Source organism: Idiotropiscis lumnitzeri, chromosome 13, assembly GCF_059441095.1.
Source record: "Idiotropiscis lumnitzeri isolate Australia: NSW breed Sydney's pygmy pipehorse chromosome 13, RoL_Ilum_1.0, whole genome shotgun sequence".
NCBI lineage: Eukaryota > Metazoa > Chordata > Actinopteri > Syngnathiformes > Syngnathidae > Idiotropiscis > Idiotropiscis lumnitzeri.
The window spans coordinates 18,208,965-18,231,997 of NC_142403.1; the positions used below are offsets into that span (position 1 = coordinate 18,208,965).

The 23,033-nt window shown below is 41.7% G+C and overlaps 1 protein-coding gene, 1 long non-coding RNA gene and 1 other non-coding gene across 6 annotated transcripts; 1 reads left to right on the forward strand and 2 right to left on the reverse strand.

The window, feature by feature from the left end:
* Positions 1 to 160: 160 nt before the first annotated feature.
* On the forward strand, positions 161 to 12,735 carry LOC148324863 (uncharacterized). 3 transcript variants are annotated; one of them, XR_015846298.1, is made up of 4 exons: positions 161 to 636; positions 3,059 to 3,126; positions 3,817 to 3,930; positions 12,182 to 12,735. It is a non-coding gene; the product is annotated as an uncharacterized LOC148324863 (long non-coding RNA). The 3 variants fall into 3 exon arrangements; XR_015846297.1 differs by lacking the exon at positions 12,182 to 12,735 and adding an exon at positions 4,396 to 4,837; XR_015846296.1 differs by lacking the exon at positions 12,182 to 12,735 and having other exon boundaries at positions 3,817 to 4,376.
* Positions 10,133 to 20,236, reverse strand: tm6sf2b (transmembrane 6 superfamily member 2b). 2 transcript variants are annotated; one of them, XM_088312958.1, is made up of 11 exons: positions 20,169 to 20,236; positions 19,890 to 20,036; positions 16,341 to 16,444; positions 13,353 to 13,450; positions 13,165 to 13,268; positions 12,579 to 12,661; positions 12,357 to 12,481; positions 12,179 to 12,280; positions 11,844 to 11,936; positions 10,511 to 10,630; positions 10,133 to 10,425 (listed from the first exon to the last, which is right to left on the reverse strand). In XM_088312958.1, the coding sequence occupies exons 2-11, from the start codon at positions 19,967 to 19,969 to the stop codon at positions 10,189 to 10,191; spliced, it is 1,146 nt and encodes a 381-aa protein (XP_088169084.1). In that variant the 5' UTR covers positions 19,970 to 20,036; positions 20,169 to 20,236; the 3' UTR covers positions 10,133 to 10,188. The 2 variants fall into 2 exon arrangements, with proteins under 2 accessions (XP_088169084.1, XP_088169083.1); XM_088312957.1 differs by having other exon boundaries at positions 12,348 to 12,481.
* Positions 13,939 to 14,009, reverse strand: trnag-gcc (transfer RNA glycine (anticodon GCC)). The gene has a single exon. It is a non-coding gene; the product is annotated as a tRNA-Gly (tRNA).
* Positions 20,237 to 23,033: the final 2,797 nt, after the last annotated feature.

Here is a 23,033-nt window from a genome sequence, read left to right on the forward strand (position 1 = left end):
AGTGAGATGGAAAAGATTGCGCTTCTCAATGCAATATGAGCAATACCTTTCAATAAACAGAAATAAATCACATTTACTAGTAGTTAATTTCAATTAAGAGATGATAACGTAAATAGCTTCTAGCTCAAAGGATAATGGAAAACGAACAGTATTTAAACTTGCATCGGCGTCAACAATGGTGACCAAGAATTTCTTAAATTGCATACTATCAAACTACGTTCAAACTATTTCCTCCAGTTCTGTATTTACAGGGCGAGTACTTTTACTTAAATTTTAGTCCTGTTCAAAGTGTTTTGAGATCAGAAAATGGTATCGCTAATTTTGTCACGTGGTTGCTAACGTCGATGCTCGAAAGGATAATGGCCGACGGCTAGCAAGAAATGACCTGAGATGCCTCGCAACAAACTTCACATTTTTATCCAGCACACCTCCATTATGTCAGTCGGGTATTTTTGAAAGTGTGACAAGATCTGAAGGAAATTGTTGGATGCGATACAATTAATCACCATTCAAAAAAAAAAAAACATTCGCCAAGCAGATGCTAACACAGTTAGCATGTAGCCAAACGTGTCATGCTCACGACTATCGGGGAAATGACGAGAAGCTTGACAACAAAAGCCGTTCGGCGGTCATCAGGTGAGTAGTATTATTTCTTGTTGCTTAGTACGCTATGAATAATCAACTGCATAAATACATTTTTATCGAAACCATAAGGACTGAGGACTATGAAGGCTTTATGAAAGCAACATTTTAAATAGATTCCTTTGCGGGGAAAAATGTGTTGCGATTTGTTTTTCTTTCACTGGAAAATGCATCTGGAAATTCATTTAACGCCATGGCAGGTTGTGCTCTGAAATGCAGCGTAAACGTTGGGAGCTTAATATAAATATGTGCCCTTTTGTAAATCATATACAATAAAGCTGGAGAAACGTTTCATGTATGAACAAAATGCACCTGAGCTCAAATTTAAGCTTCATGGCAAAAGCAGGGCACCAGGATAAAGCTCTTTCTCCTTCCAACCGGTCACACCTTTCTGAAATGTTTGTAACATACTCTCAACGTGAAGTAGTCAGAAACTGCTTTGTTTATTTCTCTTGTTTTTGTTTGCGAGGAAGGTGCAACTATAATTCAGTGTGATTTAAATTTCCCAGTAAGAAATGTTTTGTTAGTTTTTTGGGGGCAATGGTAAAACTCTACTTGTAAATAGTATAACAAAATCACTCATTACAGAATAACATGTTTTGGTGGCGGCTTGGGACGTGAGGGAGTTGGGCACCCAGCTTGGAGTACAATTATGAGAAAAACATTACTGAATCCATTTCAAAATGAGGCTGTAACTTGAAATGTGGAAAAAGTGAAGCGCTACAAATACTTTTCAGGTGTCGTGTATCAATCCCTGGCCTGTTTTGACCTCTACGTGCTGGATTGAGTGAAAATATTCACTGCCAGCCAGATATAAATAATACAAACAAGTTTCTTTCAGTTGCTTGTGGCTGCAGGCTTAAAGAGAGGTTACGGACGGAAGGGGGGCAGTTCCCATGTTGCCATGGTAATGCAGAAAGAGGAGCGGGGTCTTAAGGTGAGAGGAAGGACTAGACAAATGGTTGTTTTGTGAGTTTACGCCCACGGTTGCAACCTCGGCGGCCTTCATGCCATCAGCCAGAGATGAGTTTTGTATAGAGATGAAAAAAAATTGAAATCTGCTCCTATATTCTTCTCATTGCCTTTTTAAGAAAATACTATTCAAAGTATTGCTCACATGTGTTTTTTTTTTGCCATAAAACACGAATGAGCAGTCAAAATGCGCGACAGCGACTGGCAATATGGGAAAATCTGTTTTGAAAATGGCTGGCAGTTGAATCATGACTTCAATCGTGTGCACTAATCATATTCACTCGATGCTGTTTTTTCGTCTTATGGACAAAAATCCAATTTGAGCTCACTAGCAGGAAGCAGTAAGAAATGTTATTCTCAGATTCTCATTCTTGTTGCTGCTAGAAAGAATCCATTTGTGAGCCAAAGTCTTTTTGTTGGCAGGAACGCCAGACAGGCACAAGTCAGCGCTGCGAAGATTGTAAATGAATTTCTTGATTAAATCAGCACTCAAGTGGTTAAAAGATGAGGTGATGTGAATGAACAGATCATTTCATTGGCTCCTTGTTTGTAACCTTGTTCTGCAGTCGATTGTCGACTCCTTTTGACAGCGTCTGCAAATCAATGGGGATCTCCTGCATTATCTGCTAATGATGCCGTCAAAGTTCAACGAGATTTATAAAAAAAAAAAAAAAAAAAAAAAAAGAGAGGACACAGTATTTGGCGTCCTTGCACTAAGCCTGGCGTTGACAGCCAGAAACCTGTCATGTGTTTCCGGCATGGGCTGCTTTTTCGTTATAGATAAAGTAACAGTAGACTAGAGCAGGCTAAAAAGTGTGTCAATGCAAGGCTGGGTGATATGGCTGGAAACTTTATCGGTTGATATCGATAATATATCAAATTATTATTATTATTTGGTTTTTTTTTATTATTATTATTATTTTGTGACTATTGAAAATAAAAAAGGGAAAAGGCCTGAATTCCGATTTGTTTTATTTTAAAATGTAAAATTTAACCTTTAAAATGAACTAGAAAAAAAGTCAAACACTCTGTTCAGTATAAATTAAATACACCTTTATTTAAACAAGCCGCCTTGTTTGAGGCTCAGGGAGGGGGAGTTTTGATGACGAGTTGGGCCGTGATGGGTCGAACCTGCTTTTTCTGGGGGGGGGGGATTAATAATTTATCGATACCATTTCCTATTGATATCGATCACCTAACTATCGCAATACATATCGATATCGAATTATCAGCAGCAGAGCCCTATGTCAATGTGGCAGTCGCGTTACAAGGGAGAGATTTCGTTCAAAGGTCGCACGGCGTAGACGTTAGAATCCACCGTACACAGCTCCAAAGCAGTGTGTTGTATCGACATATTTACATCTACGTCTGATTTGACTGGAATGATGAGTGGACTCAACTATTTTTCGTACGGTACACGATTGTTTTGTTTTGTTTTTTTTAGGTGAAAAAAGGAGTTGCTAACATCGTGGCTGATAACCGGATTCACACCATTAACCTACCTCCAACAAGGTAAATTCATATAAACTTTTTTTTAATACATTTTGTGCTGTCCTGGTCTTTTTTACACTCTGAAAAAAAAAGTACTTCAATACATTTGTCATGCAGATGTCTAGATTCTAAGATTCTAGCCGTCCCCCTCTCCCTTTCCACAATGGTTCTTGTTCTTTGTTGATCCAATAACACCTTTGCTGCCTTCCACTTGTGTGTTGTGTGCTTCTTGCACTTTGTCCACCTCATCCCCTCCAAACACAAACGCGTCAAGTTTCATTAACCTCTCTTTTATCCTCTCCTGATCCAATCTGGAATCGGTTGAACAGGCCCGGCGGTCAACATGACAACGTCAGTGAGAGCGAGCGTGCGACACAAAAGTTAAAGTCTTCTACGGCAAACGTCCTTGCCCCCTGCTGGGGGAAGCGCTTGCAATTTAGCCAATTAGCTCTCTCCTCAAACCAACTGCTTCGCATGCATGAAATGTGTCACCAGCAGCATTCCCGGCCGGGCCAATTACAGAGCACATCAGAAAGGATCATTCGGGGAGATGGGGCAATTTCAAAAGCTATTTCCCGCCAGCTAATGTTGTATAGATATGGCATCTGTTTGTTTGCGCAGTTGCGGTAATGGTGAGATCGCATGCAATCACTGAGTTGAATTTTAACATATTTATGCACAGGCTTTTCTTCTTCTCTGATCATTTTGCAGACGTTTGAGCGATCCAGCAAAATGGCCGCCTCAGAGCAGTAACCGAAACTTGAATTTATCCCCTGGTGACTTTTAAGACCGACGCAAGCGAAGGCAGTGGATTGCTGCAATTAGGTACACTGTCACTCATTGCAACTATCATCCCCCTCACTATTTTCTGGAGTGACCTAGCCTGTTATTCTTTATACTTGTGTGTCAAAAGAAAAGTGTCAATTTGTTGCGGGGGCATTTATTTCTTGAAGTAGACACCCAGCCATTTTCTGTCGCAATTAGGGTTGCTGGTATTAAATAATGTGGCTGCATTGATATCCAGTGCAGTAGGAAAATGCAAAAAAAAAAATAATAAAACGGCAGCCTGCCTCTGTGAGGTGCATAATGAAAACAATTTTGCACATTGATGGCTGTTGCCTCCAGCACGTGTGGTCAACGCGCACGCCTGAGCGCTTCATAACGTGTCCAACTTTGCTCACGACCAAAGATGTGAGTGGCGCTTTCCCTTGTCCACCCGAGCGTGAATGCCTCCAGGTGCTTCCGTGCTTCAGGTCCACCCCCAGTCTCATTTTTTTTTACTTTAAACAGTCATTTTAGGCTTCTCTGGTCGCATGGAGAAGGAGCAGCAAGGCAGGATGGAGGAGAAATGTCATTGCGGTCAGACCAAGCAGAACCTCCTTAAGCTGAAAACTTGGTGACCTGAGGTTTTGTTCAGTGATGGATAAATGAAGCTTCAAATCTGCTTCATGAACCAGTTGTAGTATTTTTGGACTCCTCTAGATGGCACTCTTGGATCAACATTGGGCTGAAAGCGCACTGACTTGCCATTTTTTAAACCCGTTATTTAAAACAACAGTGCCATCTAGAGGACTCAAAAATACAACAACTGGTTCATGAAGCAAATTTTGAAGCTTCATTTTCCCATCTCCAGTTCTTTTATTTGTGCATGTTTTTCAAAGTATAATAAACAATGTCACTGTTGGATGTCAACACAGTGTACTGCATGTCAGGAGAAACTGGATTGATCGGAAAATTCTCTGGAGAAATTTAGCTAACAGAAAAAAATAAATGTTGACGCAAATTTTAGTCTGCTTGTGGTTGTCATCTAATCGTGTGCAGGGAATTGAAGGCGGAGTTTGCATATCAATCAATAAATAAAAGAGTGCTTTTTTTTCTTGCTTGTTAAAATTGTCAGCATGGGCTTGCACTTATTTAAATATCGAAAATAATGAGGGGGCGACATGTTGCTCTCTCAGAAGATGGACTTTGCCTTTTAACCGGCACATTAAATCAGCATTTGCAAAAAAAAACAAAAAAAACATCCAAATTATTTGAAGTGCAGACAGCCTCCTTAAATTATGCATGACAAAGTGCACCAAGAAGGACTTTGCTGACTAATTTAGTGGCAGCGAATCCAAGTTCACACAGTCAAGACAAATCATTGAAAGCCGACAACTTTGATCACCGAGGTCATCCCGGAGTTTTTGTGACTCAGCTTGCTCACACGCTGCTGTGCGCTGGCGTAGCAAACGCAAATATTTTTATTATTTTGGGGGAGGATTTTAACAATGGAATCTTTTCTTTTATAGGCCATGAAAACGTGCAAAGTCTGAGAACTATTTAGTACTGAATTGCGGAGACATACTGTAGCGTAGAACTTTTTATTTTCTCCACCATTTCCTATTTTTTATTTATTTTTTTAGGAGGGTGTGGGGCGGAGGTGGGGGGGTTACATCGAAGCCTGGTGATGCACGTGAGTAGCTCCTCCCCCACCGTACACGAACCTGAGCGCCAGCATGGAAAACAACGAAGAAGAGAAAGCTTGATTATCTCTTAATTTTTTTTTTCTTATTTCCTTGATTTTGAAGCCTCACATCTCGATTGGGGGGGGGGGGGGCAAACCATACCTTGAGTGATTTTTGCATTTGCCGTGGATTTCAGCGAAGCAATTTGTGCACCTGCTTTTGTTTTGTTTCATAGCTCACAGCGAGCACCTTGTTGACAAACGAGTGCTTGTTTTTTTTGCAAGGAAATTGTTTGCGCTATTGCAAACACACACTCTTGTGTTAAATGTCACCGCACGTGACATTTGTAGCACAATCACCAGACCAGCAATGTCGTTTAGGAGTATGTGAGGGAAATAGTAACAATTTTGTCAAGTCCAACCTAAATGTCTTCATCTCACTGCTCACTTTTAAGAAGTGTTTGCTGCTTCCTCCTCATGAATAGTATTACAGGTTTGTGTCAATTAGAAAAATGAGCATGCACAGCCCCAGCTTTTTATTTTTCACTCCCGGGGCTAAATGTGGGCTTGACCAATACTTAGTGCAACTGAGAAAAGAATCCATAAATATATTTCAGAGCGTTATAAAATCCTGGAGTGCCTTAACTGGGGCTAAACAGATTTCTGATGTGGCTCTAGCGCCCCCTAGCCATGCCTGATAATGCGTCTTGTTCAAATATTGTACAGGATGCTCACAAAGTTGAGAAACCCGGATGCTGCCAATTACGTTTGGCGCTGGCAAAACCTGTCAGGCATTTTGGACTTTTTCCCTCCCATGTAGTCCGCCAGGCCGATCACTGGGTACCCCATCATTAACGCCGGCCTCCTGGTGCTGCCAGTCTGGCTCAAAAAAGAGGAGCTCAAACGTGCTTTTCAAAAAAAAATGTATCGATGTGAGCTTTCTAAAACGTCCGATGTGACGGAAACCAAACCGCTCGGCAGTGTCTCCTTAAGAAGAACAGAACCTAAAAAAATCCCGTTTGCGAGCATATTTATTTTTACGCTTGTTTAAGAAACCGTTTGCTATCACGGAGGGACAATAATATTGTCTCGTATTGGCTTCGCCCCCTTCTCAGCGCCGCCCCCGAAGATATTGTGTAAATACCTTCCAGCAAGACGACCTACTGGCCCACTCGCACCGCCATGGCAATAATGACCACACTGGGGAAGGTGCAGACAATCGATTGAAGGTTTTTTTGTTTTTTTTTTAAAGCGATGCTTAAATGCAGGTGTAGCAGGCCAGAATGCAGTGAACAAGAAACGTGCGGTCAGTCAAGACAGAGGCAGCAGTGCCTCACCTGAATCCTAACGAGTCGAACGATTAAATCAAATACTTCATCATTGTTATTTCTCGGCGCCGTATATCGATTTTCTACATTATTGACGCACCCCTCCTGCCGCCACAAAGTCAAAACATTACCCTTTTTTTTTTTTTAAAGGCTTTTTTTTTTTTTTTTTTTTTAGCTGTGTTCATGTGTTTCCCTCTCTTGCAAATTCCAACCGGGGGTTGGCGCACCCTCTCACCACAGCGTCCTCTACGCTAAAGTCAAACAATGCCTTTTTTTTTTTTTTTTTTTCAACGCTTTGAAGGATTCCTTTTATTATCGACCAGCTTTTCCCCATTCATTTTAAGCCACACGAACACACACACGCACACACACCTTTCAATACACAACAAGGTTGGCGTGCCCCCTCTTTCATAGATCCCCGCCCATTTCCCCCCGTGCCAACGTCAAGACAATGCCCATTTTGGCCTAATTTCGACGCTTTTTTTTTTTTTTTTTCTATTGTCAACCATCCAGTTTAGTGTGTTTGTCGCAACGGGGTTTGCTTACCGTCTCTCCCCAGCAAAGACATGGCTCATTTTCTGCAGCGTTCGAAAGGATTTATTTGACTGTATTATACAACAGCATTTTCCATCGCATATTAACTTTAACAAGCCCCCTTCAAAGAGTTTTGGACACCCACTTATTCCGTTAAATATGGTTCCTTGTCAGATAAAAGGGTTAAGTCAGTAAAAGTTGGTGTAAAGACTTGTTAGCAGAGGAGACGACACAAAACTTTACCAGTAGTGAAGAGGGGGCTGTGTCCTTGCGTCCCATATTTCGCATTTGTTTGATCTAACGATCCTGAGGGCGGCGAGCGGCATGAAGAAACCCTCTGTGGGAATGAAAATGAAAGAACCTGAGGATAAAAAAAGCACACAGATGGGACTGCGGCCCACTCAGGGCTGAATAAATGCATCCTGATCTGAATCCGAATGGCCTCACGGTCTGTGACATCACAAAAGTGAACACAGACATGACCGTAATCTTTCCCACGATTGAACACTCATATTGATCCACTGTCTTGTAGTCATTATCCATGATGAAAGATGGCTGCAAACTGTGCGTGCTCACTCCAACTAGACTCAGGCATTAAAAAATAAATGAATATATATATATATTATGACATAGTTTTTGCCCATATATTTGTAATAAGTCATTTCCGACCCATAATGGCTCGAGACGCATTTAAGATCATTCTATTTAGCAATGCATATCAAGACTTGACACTTCCTGAAGATGAGTGCAGCCGTACGGTTTCACTTTGGTGTTTTCTTGATGATGGATGGCCGGGGAGATAAGCCTCCCATGTAAATTGATGTCTCACTTGACTCCAGGTCAGACTCCTCTTCACAACAACATTCAGCGGCTAAGCGGGCTGTCGGAACGTCCGGTGCGGCGCTTCAGTGCTGGAGGTCTGCGCTCTTTATGTGCCCATTAGCTGCTGAATATGAAGACAGGCCCGCAGGGGGGCCGAGTTAACTAACCACGACTACTTGATGTGCACATCATAGTCAATAAACAGACGTGTTGCATCATTAAGATAGTCCGCTGGTGTTTCTCGGGGTTCGCACGCCGTATAGTCGCGCAGACGTCCACTTGTTGTACTATACGGTGTGTGGGAACGTGCCTTTTTTTCCGGCGTACTACAATAATGGTGTAATTGCACCTCCATTCCACTAGTTGGCAGTGGCGCTCTCATTGCCAATTGTGCGCAACGAGTATTGACTCTTAGATGTAGGTTTGTTTTGCAACAAAAATGCTGTTATTTATATTTTCACTCTGCGGTGAGTGGGTGGTCGGGTGGGGGCACGAATTGTTGTTTTTATGTGCTGGGGGGGGCGTAATAGAAAATAATTGAGAAGCACTGCTCTGTAAATTGTTTATTTTGGTTTCCTTCCGTCTTCTTCACCAGCCTTGCCATGCTCCGTGTCTGCATCCAACAAATGAGCTGCCTTCCAGCAATCATGCACCGCCACCTGTTCCATCTGGTAATGCTAATGTGAAAGTCTTGGATCGATGTCTTTTAGTCAAGCAGAGTTTCTTTTATTGCACTTAAAAAGTGTGAACTTGAGGCACAGCGACGTCATCATTTCACCTTGCGGAAAAGCTTTGTCAATCTCATTTCAGGTTGTGCTCATAATCTCCTTTTTCTTTCGCCTTTCATAGCGACAATGAGTCGTGCTCACAGTGTGAAATACTCCAACACACAAACGCGACATTTTCCTCTCGGCTTGCTGGTCAATTGAGCGTGTTTGTTTGCGCACACAAAGACATCCAGAGATCCACTGTCGCTCGTTTGATGCATTTTTCAAAAGGCGATGATGAAATCATTAAGCAAGCCGCCCACATAAAGAGTGTGGAGAAAAGAGAAAATGGAGAGGAAAGGATGAAATGTGCACACATACTGGATGAGACACCAGGCACAGTAGGGGGGGGGGCTGCTTTGTACCCAGACATTGGCTGCTATTGTAATGTGTATCAAGGCTTTTGCAAGTCAACACCGTCCAACAAAAAAACTCCACATTTTGTGAGTTTCTTTTCAATGTATTTAAAAAAAATTCAGTGTTTTGCATAGATTTTTGATGTACAGTAACAAAGGATTGATCTGTAGCTAGTTCGCTAAAGTTAGTGTGTTGGCTAGCTAGCTATAAGTTGAATTAAGCTAGCTAGCTAAAGAAAAAAAAGAAACATGGACATTTTCTTTTTTGGGGTAGAGACAAACAGGAGTTGTGTAGCCGTCTAAATGAAATTTACCTACATGCCTACCAAGTTTGCTAGCTAGCTAATTAGAGAGTTACAGAAGCTAGCTAGCTATATACTAAGGTACGACCTTTATGATCTGCTATCTGTGGTTAGAAAATAACATAGCATCTTCAGAAGACTCACATCAGACTGCCATTCAATTCTTGTTTTTATTCTTACAAAACAGATCTGTTGGCCAAAACTGATCACAACTCCGGGCAACTCGCTCCGTCATCCGCTCAACGGATCTCTCTCTCACTGTGTGTGTACCACACCGTGTTTAAAATTAACCTACTCATTTACCGGGCTATCTATCATTCTATCTAGCTTTTTAAATATTTTTATTTAGTTCGCTAGATGAATAATTTGTTGTTTGGGAGCTAGCCAGCTAAGTCGCTAGATGCTGAGGTAAACATTCTGTGATTGTTGACATGAAATTTAGTTTTTTAATAAATCCAAGACATTCCAGAAGTAGTGAAAATAATTTTATTTATATTGGCTTTCAAGTGAAGTCGTCCCATATTTGAACTATTTGTTTTTGTACTTGGTATCTTTCTCCTCGCTGTTTGGCAGGCCTGTTTGTCCAGGGAAGGGGGCGACCCTCAGGAAAAAATATGGGTTACTGCGCACACGCAAAACCAAAAGGAGAGGAATGATAGCGTAGAGCAAATTGGCTGCCAGCACCGGCCAGAACACGTTGCTCTGGATGCGAAATGGGGGTTTTGTGCGAGGGTGGAGGGACCCCCCAACGTGAGCCCATTGGCACTGTAAAAAAAAAAAAAAAAAAAGCAGCAGAAGGTAGAGTTGAGTTCACCTCATCAGAGTGATCTTATTGAGCTTGTGGTAGTACCTGGATCATTGCCCCTGAAAAGAAAACAGCCCAGTCAGGCATCCATGTGCAGCCTGGCTTGAGGAGACCGTAAACGAACGCTGCCAGCAGCGGTAGTCCGTAGAAGAACATGTGCAGCATCTATTAAAACAAACAGGGGTACTGGCTAAGACAGGGGTGTCCAAACTGCTGCCCGGGGTCAATTTTCCAGAGGGCTGTCGCATATAATAAAAATTACATTTGACGCATCAATAATAAACATATTAGTGAGGAGTTTTATTACATTGTAATTAACAATTTTTTGAGGCTCTTCACTCAAAGCTCTTACAGCTCAAATCGTCCAGCCCCGTTGAAATGAATGGAAAAGCCATTAATTCGTTCCAGCGCCCCAAAAACACAAACCTAAATAAATATTTGTAACATGTTTTTTATCTGAACTACTACACTTTATAAAACAGAATAATTGAATAGAATGTAAAAAAAATGACACAATTAGGCGGTCATGATTTCATGCGGTTATTGTGCTTCTCCTTCTCGTCTGTGCGCCTGAGCCACCAGGGGGCAGTATAACACATAAAGACATACTACGCGCAGTTTTTACAAAACACACAAGAACCTTTTGTGTGCAACTAAGCTGCAGAATGTTAAGTCTGATTTCACGGACGTTGCCACTGTTTGTGTTCAGAGATAAGTTGATTAAATGTTTACAACTATCGTATTATCACTGCTCGTTTCGTTAGTCCTTCTGTTTTCGTAACGGTTAATGTACTTTGAGTAAATTCACACAGAATTATTTTTTTTATTAGATTGGCTTGCGTGTGACTCCATTTGAGCGTGCCATGTTCAAATGCCGCACACACGTCTTCCCTTGCCTCGCTGACGGGGAGGGGGCGTTGAGAGGGTGGCGCGTGGGGGGTGTCTTCGTGTGAAGGATTGGCTTATCAAGCTCTCAGCATGCACACGCAGCGTCTGATCAATTGCGTGAGGACAACCTATTTGGATAACCTTTTGACACATATGCACACACAATCAACCCGCGCAACGGGTCACTGGGAGGAAATCAAAAGGGGGAAAGTGTTGCATAAATAAAGGCTTATCTGTGCGAAACAAAGCAAAGACGCAGTGCATACACAGATGCGTGCGTTGTATCCGGATTGATAAAACGGTCTCTCTAATCAGTGGAGCACAAAACCAATAAGGGCGCTTGTGTATTAAATAGTACATTTTGGGGTTTATACGAGTTTGTTGTCTAAAGAGAATATGAACATCGCACACAGGAAGGCTGATGGAATGACAACGATACCACCGTGTTGAAAGAAAGGTGAATAAAGTTAGTCAGTTAATTGGGACTCACCATCACTCTGGGGTAGCCCACCGGATCCCGCAAGTAGGGCTCGTAATGTTTCCCGTAGAAGGAACACGCTCCTAGTGGGGAGTCCAACGCCACCTACATTGGAAGGGGAGAACAACGACGACCACAAAAAGCATTTTTGAAAGTGAGAGCTAAGTCTCGGCAACTGATTAACGCAAAGGCCAACGGGTTACATGCACTCTTGCAGCAATTAAACCCGAAGCTTCAAAACAAACTGTACACTTTACTCTTACAACAGGAGTTGAATCAATACTTTATTTGCCGGTGTCTTTCTTGAACACCAGTATCTCTACTTTGTGACTTTGGACTTGTCTCACCAGGCCTCGGAGGACCGTAAAGGCGATGGCGGCGAGCAGGAGAAGAACTAACATCAGATCCAACGGACGCCAGATGAGCTTCATGGTCTGCGCATGCTGAGCCTGCGGTTCGAGCGACACCGGCACAGCGTCACAACGGGGTGAAAGTTCTCAGCAGCCGTCGCTTCACCTCGCTCACGTGATATCCGCCAATCAGCGGCCTGTCCTTGGGCCGAGTGAACAGTGTGACGGCTCCCCACGCGGGCATCACCAGAAAGAGGAAGTTGAGCCAGAAGGCCGGACGGATCTCCGCGCCGTATTTCCCTGGCGGGAGGTCACAAAGATGCTGATGGTACGCGACAGCGGGGATGTCGAGACTGACCCAAGATGTGTCATTAAGGGAGCGTGGGCTGAGACTCACCTGCCACGATGCCGGTGATGAACACGCTCATGTTGGCGCACAGCGAGCCGGCCCAGAACAAGCCCAGTGTGCGGTACCCTTTCCTGAGAGCACACACAACTGTGACGCTTCTCACATCAACTCCATGATAAAAAAAAAAAAAACTGCGTTCCAAGGTTTGAGATCCCGTCATCAAACTTCGTTTAAATGCCTTTAAGCTTGTGTTAAAAGCTTTTTGAGATCGTGGAAAATAGAAAACTTAATTTTAAAAGTCCAACAAAAAGTTTACTACGGCAAATAGTTTTCGATTAATTGTGAGATGTAGTCGAGTGACATTTATTAAAATTTCGAGGTGAAGAAGCAAACAGGCAGATTTATGCTGATTGTCTGCAAGAAGGAACCAATCAGATGGTGCTGTGGGCGGGCCAATCTGCTTCTGCAGGCAGGGCCACCAGCACAGCAGAACGAGAGAGAGAGACAAGACAAAATGGCAAATATCGCCCCCGATAATCGATCCGGCCGATAATCGGTCTATCACTAATACACGATATATTTTTTTCAACAGATGTGAAGAGTTACGGCATTTGCGCTCCGAAGTGACACCCACCTGTCCATGATCTTGCCTATCATGACAAGATACATGATAAAATGAGCGATTCCATCCCAGTAACACATCATGATGCCAAAGGCCGTGCCCAGGTAAGGCTCCCCCTCAAACACACGCATACCCAGGCAATATCGATTATTTGTTGTTCAAATATATTTAATAATTTTCAAGGCACCGGGGAAACCTACTGTCTTGCGATAGAACGCCATAAAGCCGGAGATGACGCCATCGTATTCCAAGGCGCTGGTCAGGTCAATAACACACGTGAAGGAAAATTCTGCAAAAACTGCAAAAGGACACAAACGGTAAGAAGATTGCAAACGCTGCATTTTGTCTCTGAATCACACGCGCAACTACTATTACTAAGAGATACAATGTTAACAATATCTAACGTTTAAACCCTCCCGTCCAGAAGTATTGTAACGACGAGGTCAATTCCTTTGTTTTTGTTGATGACATTTTTCATCTCAATGTGTCAAAACAACTCAGGAAAAAGTACCTTTTGTTTGAAGCCCCCCGCTTTTCAAGTATTGGACCAGATATTATGAAATGAAAGTGAATAACACTGAATAATATCTTTCGGAATAAGTGTTTTCATGTACCCCGATTAGACTATCAGTCGACGTAAACCACCCCTCTCGCTTGAAATAAAGTCTTGATCGGAATGGGCTTTATTGCGTTCCCATCAGGCTTTTATATTGAATAAATTTTGCTCAACATAAATATGGCCTTTATTCGTCCCACAGTGGGGAAATTTGCAAAAATAAGCGTCTTTGCATTGGCTGGGAATCGAACCCCGACCTCCCACGTGGCAGGCGAGAATTCTACCACTGAACCACCAATGCCACCAAACAACTGCAATATCAATCACAATACTGTTTGCTTGAGACTAGCGGCGAGGTCAGATCATATTGAAAAGAAATGTTTTGACTTGACCTCCCCTTTAAAGGCGTTTTCATTTTATGATGACAGATGAAAAAGGAACTTCAGTTTGGTAAAGGGTGAAATTCTTGCTGCTAGCCTTCATCTCTGAGAGGCTAATGATTGCGTTATACAAAGGTGTTCATTATAAATTAAGCCTTGAGTGCGGAGACGTGGCTGAAGGCGCGTTTGCATCCTGAACGCGGTAAACAAAACATTCCAAAGAGCTTGCCTCAGCTGAAAGGCCGCGGGCTTCTTCTTTAGTCTCTTTTGGAGTGAGTTGAAAGAAAGGCCATTAAATAATCGTTTATGAACAGATTCTTTTTTCTTTTTTTTTTTTTTTTCAGAATAAGAGCAAAGCGTCGGTCTCATCCCATGGCCTAGAATACGCGTAATGCCTTCCTCTACGGGAAAGCAATTTCCCAACATGTCACAACATGACAAATGAGTTGCACTTTCCCCACGTTACGTTACACAAAAAGTGTGTACCGCTACTCGTGAAAGAGCGAGGGACAAATCAGGAACGACTGGCAATTGATGAAATATTACTAAGCACCATCCTCCAAAAGTTTGAATACAGAATTTAGAGAGTTCCTCGATAATGACGCGTTGCTGTGGATATTACGGTGTCATCGGTCATCGGGTCACGGACTGCAAATTATGTAGAGTGCATTTGGAAAGTTTTCACCACACCGTTTTAATCGATCGTCTTAAACACTGGCTGGGGATCAGAGAAGCTGCACGGAGTTGGTTTTACTCTTCCTCACATCTGCAGTGACCATGAGCAACCACTGCTCAGCCACTTCTACCCTTGCCTGTGGTGGACTGCAAGGTTCCGTTTTAGGCCCAATTTTATTTGAGCTGTTTTAGAGCGCCTCATTGTCAGCCGTGAGTGAGCATGGGTTATGCAGAGAGAGGCTGTAAAAATGTTCAAATAATATATATATATATATTATTTTATTTTATTTTTTAATTAAAAAAGCAGTTTTCACGTTGTCGTTATAAGGGCAAAACGTGGATATTTCAAAATATGTCTGTAGCATAAAATGTGGGTGGTGGGGAGTGAACTACTTAATCACTTCCCAAGTAATAGTACCTTTTTATAAACTGAATATGCCTGCAGTTCTCGTACATTCATAGAACGGTGACAGAATCTCCATGAGTGTCTCTGTCTGAGGTATTATGTCGTGGCCCTGCTGGGTTTCGATACCACACAACAAAACGGCTGTAGCACATCCTCCTCGGGGCGCACTCACAAGTTAAGATGGCAGGACAAAAACACGCATATCATGGTTGAGATGTACAAACATCCCCGTAATCCTTGTGGCAAACCACTATATCTCTGGCAATCAGACAACTACGATATGGGGATTATGGATCCCTATCGCCACAGAGAACCTGTCTCGGCTTTGCCTCCATTATTGGACAACGGCGTCAGACATGACACAAACATCGCTTTTCACCCTTGTCTGTTTCCAGAAATATCCACAATGCTCAATAAAGGCACAATTAGAGGAATTTGTTGTAGAAGAACCCTGGCTTAAAGCCCATCAAACACCCCTGGGATGAATGATCTTAAAGTGCCGTTGGAGATTCTGTCTTATTTTATTCGATAATACAATGAGTTAATTGATTATATTAAAATAAAAAACAATATGGGATATTGACAATTATTTTACTATTTGAAAACAATATACAAACACATTTTATTTATTTATTTTTTTTTTTTTTGATTTCCTCTACGAGTGACCTGATCTATTTAAAAAAAAAAGAAAATCAACTATGTCCTTTGGGCATGCTCTAAATTGTCCTTAGATTTGACTGTGAATGGACCTTATCTAGGTCAGGTGTGGGCAAACTACGGCCACATGTGGGCCGTTAAACGATTTAATCCGGCCCGCCGAACTTGAAAAAGATTAAATGAATCAAACTTTTTAATGTTTTATTTTCTAAATACTGTGAATTCCTTGAGACTTTGGGTCAGCCGTGTCACAGAACAGTCGCGCTAAGCTGCCCGAGCCAGACGAGCGTAAGCAGCTTTCAGCGTATCAGGTGCAATCACACAGAATGCAATTACCGTCGTTGTTTTCACACAAAGTTGCGAAACTGAAAAATCCCTTGCTTTTTTTTTTTTTTTTTTTTTTTTTTCGCGCTGGCGTCGGCGCTTGGCCCAAACTCATTGCGAAGGATTTAATTAACTTCTGCAGTCAAACACATTTGCAAGTAAAGCAAGAAATAATCGACAGTGAGATTACCAAAGAACAGGGCGTCTTTGGGTGGGTTGCCGCGAGTGATGAGGAGGTAGAAAATGAAGACCAGAACCAGTACGGCAATGCCAATCACGAGAATCACGTACGGTCTGTAGAAACACAAATATTTATGCATTATAATTGCATACAACGGGCCCTGCCCGTGCACAGTGAAAAATTGCGTATAATTGACACCTATTACAAATGTCATCATTGTTGTTTAAGCCCCACAATTCTTGAAAAACCTCCAACACGTAAAAAGAATAATTTCCTCCTCGGCGCAATTATAATTGGCATCGGCCCGGTCCGTATAACGCGTCAATAGCAGAAGGGTCACTGTTGATGCGTTCTGCCTGACACAAAAACTTCAGCTCAGAGCACATTTCAGAATGAGCCAAGTCATTTTTGCTTTTTCTTTGTTTTTTTCTGATGAAATGTGTCTTATTGAAATGTAAGGAAAGTAGAATGTGACTCCATTGTGGCTGCTCAATCCAATATGGCTCAAGCATAAAATAGGCAGTGGGCGGTCAAGGCCTTCTCTGCTGGCCTAACATAATCAAGAAAAAATTATCATGTTCTTCACACTGATGTCATATTATATCCTAGTGTTTTATTTTTAGGTGAGAGTTTTTATCCAATCAGAATTCCGCTTGCTCGTGTTGCCAGGCAGATTTCACAATTCCAGTAGCGTGCACAATTCGTCCAGATACAATCATGCGAGCGTCTGTTCTGTGTCTCAAAGGGCAGTCAGATGTGACCGACAGTTGCGATAGCCAATCAGATCACGATTTGGTTACAGTGAGCCTTCTCGCTGGCCTTACGCTGAAGGCGATGGACGCAGCTTGTGATTGGATACTCACTCGTAAGGCGGCTGCGCTATGCGGAATCTACACAGCCAGAAGTCGTAACTGGTGACCGTTCGAAAATCTAAAATATATGCTTGCTTTTTTAAACCACACTGGCCGAAGGAGGGAAAAGTGTGGATTTAATTGCAGATGCACTTGCGAGGACATTTTCAAGTCGGACCTTTCAAGAGAAGCTTGGTAGTCCAACACTCACTCAGTAGTGTGTAAGTGTCTTTCTATATATTATTTGTCCATCCGTGGTGTCATAAATGACGGTATTATGAGCTGGATTTATTCAAGGACTTCACTGAAGGCCCAGGTGCGAAAAGCACGGCATGCCAGAGGAAAAAGGTCTATAATGAGCGTAGCAATGTTGAGTGAGAACAGGATCGAGTCCAACATTTACCATTATAAAAGCAGTCTATCACCACACAAGCATCCGATTCACAGCGCTGACCCTTGTCGCGCTCTCGCATCCACCGCAGCGTCGCTACCTCGTTAAATTCTGCAGCATTTCATCGTTTGATGACTGCCTGCTCCACGCTGCACCAGTACGCTGCTTGTTAACGCAAACGTTTGATTTATGAAGGGCTTAATCAATCAACTGAGAGCTTGGGAGAGGAAGTCGAGCGGGCAACGGCTAACTGCATCAGTGCCTAAACTGGCTTCCGGTACAACTTTACAAATGCGGCAGGGAACAGAAACTTTTATGCGCACATTGCAGAGAGTGAGAAGAGCCCAGCACATGTTTTATGCTTGAAGCCTTTGAAGCAACCCAAAGTCGCCATGGGGAATGCTTCATCACCCTCTGAAGCATCTGCTGAATCGGGCTTTCGTTGTTGCAAAGCTCCAGAACAGCCCTCCTGGTAGACTTTTCCTCTTGTTTGCGGGTAAATCTGCTCGTTTTTCTTAAGTTTTGGCACTAACGCACCTTCCGTCGTCCGGCTTGTCAAGAACAGATCCTGGTTCGAGAAACGAGTGTAAATTGCGTTACGTGTTGGTGCAGTGTGATAGGCATAAAGCTTCTCAAACTGCCACTCAACTGCAGTCAGGAAGAGAAACAAACTTTTTTTTTTCCCCAGGTGGCAGTTTTGCAACACTGCCGCAAAGTCAGTTGGTGAGCCATGGGCAAGGGAATAGGAGGACAAAAACAGCAAAGTCAAAGCTGTCAAATGCTAATTGCCTCGCGGCTGTTTGACTAATACCTGAAATGAAAATTTCAGACGCATTGGATATTTTGATGAATACATTTCAGGAAGGAAAAATGACTATCATGCAACAACAGGGCTCAACTTTTACACGATAATGTTGGTGGTCCTGATTTAAGGATTCAGTGGGCCGTTTTTGGCCCCTGGGCCGTACTTTGCATACATAGGAATCTTGTGATATTTGTTAGCAATTTGGAGGGGATAAAAATGTAAAAATGTAATTTACAGGTGACCCACCCATAATCATGTTTGGGCACCCATGAATAGTAATTAAATTTCGTCATATTTACGTGAACAAACAAACGTTATCTCCATGTATTTATTTTATTTTCTTTACATATTTTTATTAAATATTTAAAGTTAATTATTTTAAGGAAATTTATTGGAAAAAAAGGGGAATTTTAAATTCGAAAAACATTTTGTTTGAATTTAAATAAATTTCACATTTGACCTCATTTACGAGCAACTGTCTGTTTGCAAACTCAAATGTGGTGCTTGAGCACAAAGCTTTGCCTGCGCACCCCTGGGTGGAAAGCTGGTCTGCCAGAGCACTGAGCGCTCCAGTTTTGATCTCAAAGTGTCCCCTAGTGGAGGTAAAACAAACTTTCACAAAATAGGACAGTATTAAACCTTCTTCTAATTCTACGGGAAAGCCAGAATCTGACACGATCCGGTTCCAAGAATGAATATGCGCCAAACAAATTGTCCCAAATGAAAGTGAATAAATCACTTTTGAGCTCAAATTCGCAATTCTACTTTCAGCTCTATTTAATTAGCATTAACATATTTATAAATTAATGAATACATTCATCCATCCATCCATCATCTGTACCGCTTCTCCTCACGCGGGTCGCGGGGGGTGCTGGAGCCTATCCCAGCTGTCTTTGGGCAGTAGGCGGGGGACACCCTGAACTGGTTGCCAGCCAATTGCAGGGCACACAAAAAAACAAACAACCATCCGCGCTCACACTCATACCTTTGGGGCAATTTCGAGTGTTCAATCGGCCTGCCATGCATGTTTTTGGAATGTGGGAGGAAACCGGAGTACCCGGAGGAAACCCACACAAGCACGGGGAGAACATGCAAACTCCACACAGGATGGCCGGAGCCGGGATCGAACCCACGCCCGATGCTGTCTCTCACCAGTCGGCCACCGTGCCGCCTTGATGAATACAATAATAGTAAAATAAAAAGTACCAAAAATCTTACAGAGCGGTCTTTTATGGGTATTGCTGGAATTATAATTGTATAATAAATGGATTTAATTATTAGATATTTTATTCTTCGTCCAATAAATAAGTTGTTAATCTTTCAAAACTGTTTGATTAAAAAAATATTTCGGTCTACATTTTAAATGAAATTATTATTTATGTACTGTTTTTTTTTATTTCCTATTTTTATTTCCTTCAAATTGTATATAATTTTACCGTTGTATACCATAAAATAAGTAACTATACTCGGTGCCAATCACGAGCAGAAAATCGATAGAGAACACGACTTACTCTTGGAGCGCAGGAACGGCGTTCATGCAGTACAGAATGCCAAGGGCGGAAAAGGAAAACAAAAAGACAAACGTCTCCATTGCTTCAAGTTCAAAAAGCCGCACGGCTCTGACTCCCAGGCGCAACCCGCAGCGGCGTGGAAATGAACTGTACAAGATCGATAGAGAAACAAAGAGTTGACCAATTTGACAACAATGCCGATCAATTTGCGTGCACTGTATTTAGAGAAAAATCACAGAGCAGAATATTAAAATGAGTTAAAGCTGTGTAGGCTCTTACCGCGTGGCTGCTCTCGGTGAGGATTAATGAAACTTCAGACTGGCTTGGCCTTTACTGGAGAAAAAAAAAGACAAAGAGGCTTTGGTGGACAAAACTTGTGCAATTTTGATCAGGTCAGAGTTTTGCATAAGTCGTTTCAGCAAAGAGGCTGACTCCATACTTAAGTTCTTCACAGTGGAACGGTCAACCAAAATTGGAATCGCTCTCAAAGTAATCACATTTTCGTTTTTCTTTCTCTTTTTTTTTTAATGTGATGCCACCACAGAAGGGTAAAGGCAATAGCAAATAGGAAAATGAGATGAAAAACGAGTCCCATAAAACTGAGAAGTTACTGAACTCTTAGAACTGCTGTGCCTGGTGATACTGTGCAAGTTTCTCAAATCATCTTTCCCCGTTGAAATTATTGGAAACGCCATTGATCTTTTGCAGACAATCCTGATAATAAAAAAAAATACAAAATAGCAGTCCATAATATTCTACCTTTATAAAAAAAAACATTAACATAATTGAATAGAAGTAAAAATGATGAAATGCTTTTTGTCACAATTTGCTTCATTGTGATGCTTCTCACCTTGGCCACTTGGGGGCAGCATAAGACACACAGCCAGATACCCAATATGTGGATATCTATACAGTACGGATGCCTCATCTCATTGCTGAGGAAAAAGAATAAGTGACTGAGTGCTGTTTTATTGAATGTCTAAATGTGTTGCTGCTTCGTTTGTGTTCGGATATCAGTTGCTTAAAGGTTTATCTAAGCTGTTTCCCCGCAAAAGCCTGACTTTGAGCAGTACTTCCTCTGTGAGTAGTAGAGTAGTGGCTCGACAAGACATGCGAACCACCAGCCACTGTGCTACCACATCATTTGCAGAGAGAAATTAATTTGACTGAGCAGATGCTAACGTTTCCAATACATACCGTAACTGACATTTAAATGACCTTGACAAGGAGAACTTTCCTTTTTCAGTTCAATTTGATTTAAGGAGAGAAGGAAAGTAAAGGCGCACGTGTTAGTACTCAAATGGAACACTAGATGGCAGCAAACGTCATAGAAATCAGTCAAGTTGTTGGAGACGTCACATTGTTTTTTGTGATTCCACCTGCGAATTAAAACTTTTTTTTTCCTGAACGCTCAAACTCGAACAATGATTCTTATTGCATAATTTGTACTATTATCTCTCAAATGATGAAGATGCAAAAGGGAGAGAAGGAGGAGGTGAATTTGTAATTATTTTAATTCGGAGGGGTGGGTTGCTTTGACACAGACAAACAAAGTTTCAAACTTACACAGCCTACGTTGTGCACAAAGAAAGCAATTTTTTTTTTACTTTTGCAAGAAAACTGCATTGTTTTGCCGCTTTGGAAAAAAAATTCTTGTGTGAAGAGGTTTGCAAAAATAGTCAATAGTTATAAAAAAAAATGTGCCTAAGTCTTCTGAAAAGAATTGTAATAATAGAAACCTTGTAGAATTAATTACGTTTTTAAGTAGGGAATGATTGACCACCTGTGCAAAGAAGCCTCTAATTGGTGATGTCTTTTTTAATCAACAATAACAACAAAGAACATTAGTCATTTTTTTGGAAAAACACAAACTCTCATAATTTGTTTGTGGGTGTGCTTCCCACCAGTCTCTTTTCTCTGAGAAAAGGGGGGGCTACCAGGAAAGCTGTGCGTGTGTTCATGTGTGTGTGTGTGTGCGTGCGCGTGTAGGGGTGTGCGTGTGCGTGTGCGGGGGTGTGTGTGTGTTTGCTGGAAACAACTGGAGCTCTTCCAGCACTGTTCAATAATGTGGGACGGACCAATGATGCCAAATCGGGACAGCGCATCTTTATTTAATATACGGTCATCGTGAAAAGAAGGGCTTTCTTTTGAAAAAAAAAAAATACTAGAAAATCGCTTTGGTTGATAAATGTATCCATAATTATCGTTTTACTTATTTTTGTGATTCAATAATATAAAGTGAGTCATCAAACTGCATGGCTGTAGGCTGATATTGGCTTTTGTCGACGAGTATCGTAGCTCATCCTCCAGCTCTCTCCTCCTTTTCTAATGTAGAGTTGTAAAGGTGAGGCAAGGCAAGTTTGACAAAATAGTTCCTGCTTGTAAACACATACCTTGGGACAAAGATTTCCAACATAGGTCTATATTTGGCAGTATTTTGTGCAGTTGACTTTGTGACTGCCTCCAACAGTCTTGAAAACAATGTGAAAAATTATTCTACTAACGTTATCTGTTTTTTAGACAATGTCGCAATACTGCTAATACCTCTCAGCAGCCATGTTGTTAGGAATAAAAAGTGCATGCCAAACGTCCTGCGGAAGTTGCGAAAAATTCAGACTCCAAAACAATTGCTCATAAGAAGTCATTTAAGTATTAATACTCTTTTCTCTCCACTCCGCTCGCTTATGTAGTTTGCATGTTCTCCCGTTGCTTGCATTGGTTTTCTCCATGCAGTTTCTCCTGTTTCTTCCCACATTTTAAAAAACATATCATTGGGTTAATAGGAGATTCAAAGTTGACCATAAATGTGACTATGAATTGTTGTAAGTCTCGGTTATCTTTTGATTGTGCCCTGCGACTGATGACGTTAAACGGGAGTCTGGAACAACAATCATAAGAGGGCAAGATATGTAAAGAAAATGGATGGATAATGTCATTCACTGTCATGCAAGTAGAAGGGAAATAACCACTTGTCTGATAACGGGAAAATGAAGACAAACTGGTGTGGTTTTTTTTTTATTAAATTTATAATAAACTCTTCCACTATGTTGTAATTTTAATTTAATTGAATTGATTGCCCAAAATGTCATGGTGCACTCCTATCATCGTTTCTTTTAAACATTTTCTCCCATTTCTTTCTTTTTT

What these genes read in the sequence shown, in the direction of transcription:
- tm6sf2b (XM_088312957.1), bottom strand. Translation starts at nt 19,969, where the DNA reads ATGGAGACGTTTGTCTTTTTGTTTTCCTTTTCCGCCCTTGGCATTCTG. An exon ending in CATCACCGGCATCGTGGCAG is followed by an intron (nt 12,482 to 12,578) that starts GTGAGTCTCAGC and finishes ACCTCCCGCCAG; the next exon opens with GGAAATACGGCGCGGAGATC. An exon ending in TTTCAGGGGCAATGATCCAG is followed by an intron (nt 10,426 to 10,510) that starts GTACTACCACAA and finishes TTTTTTTTACAG; the next exon opens with TGCCAATGGGCTCACGTTGG.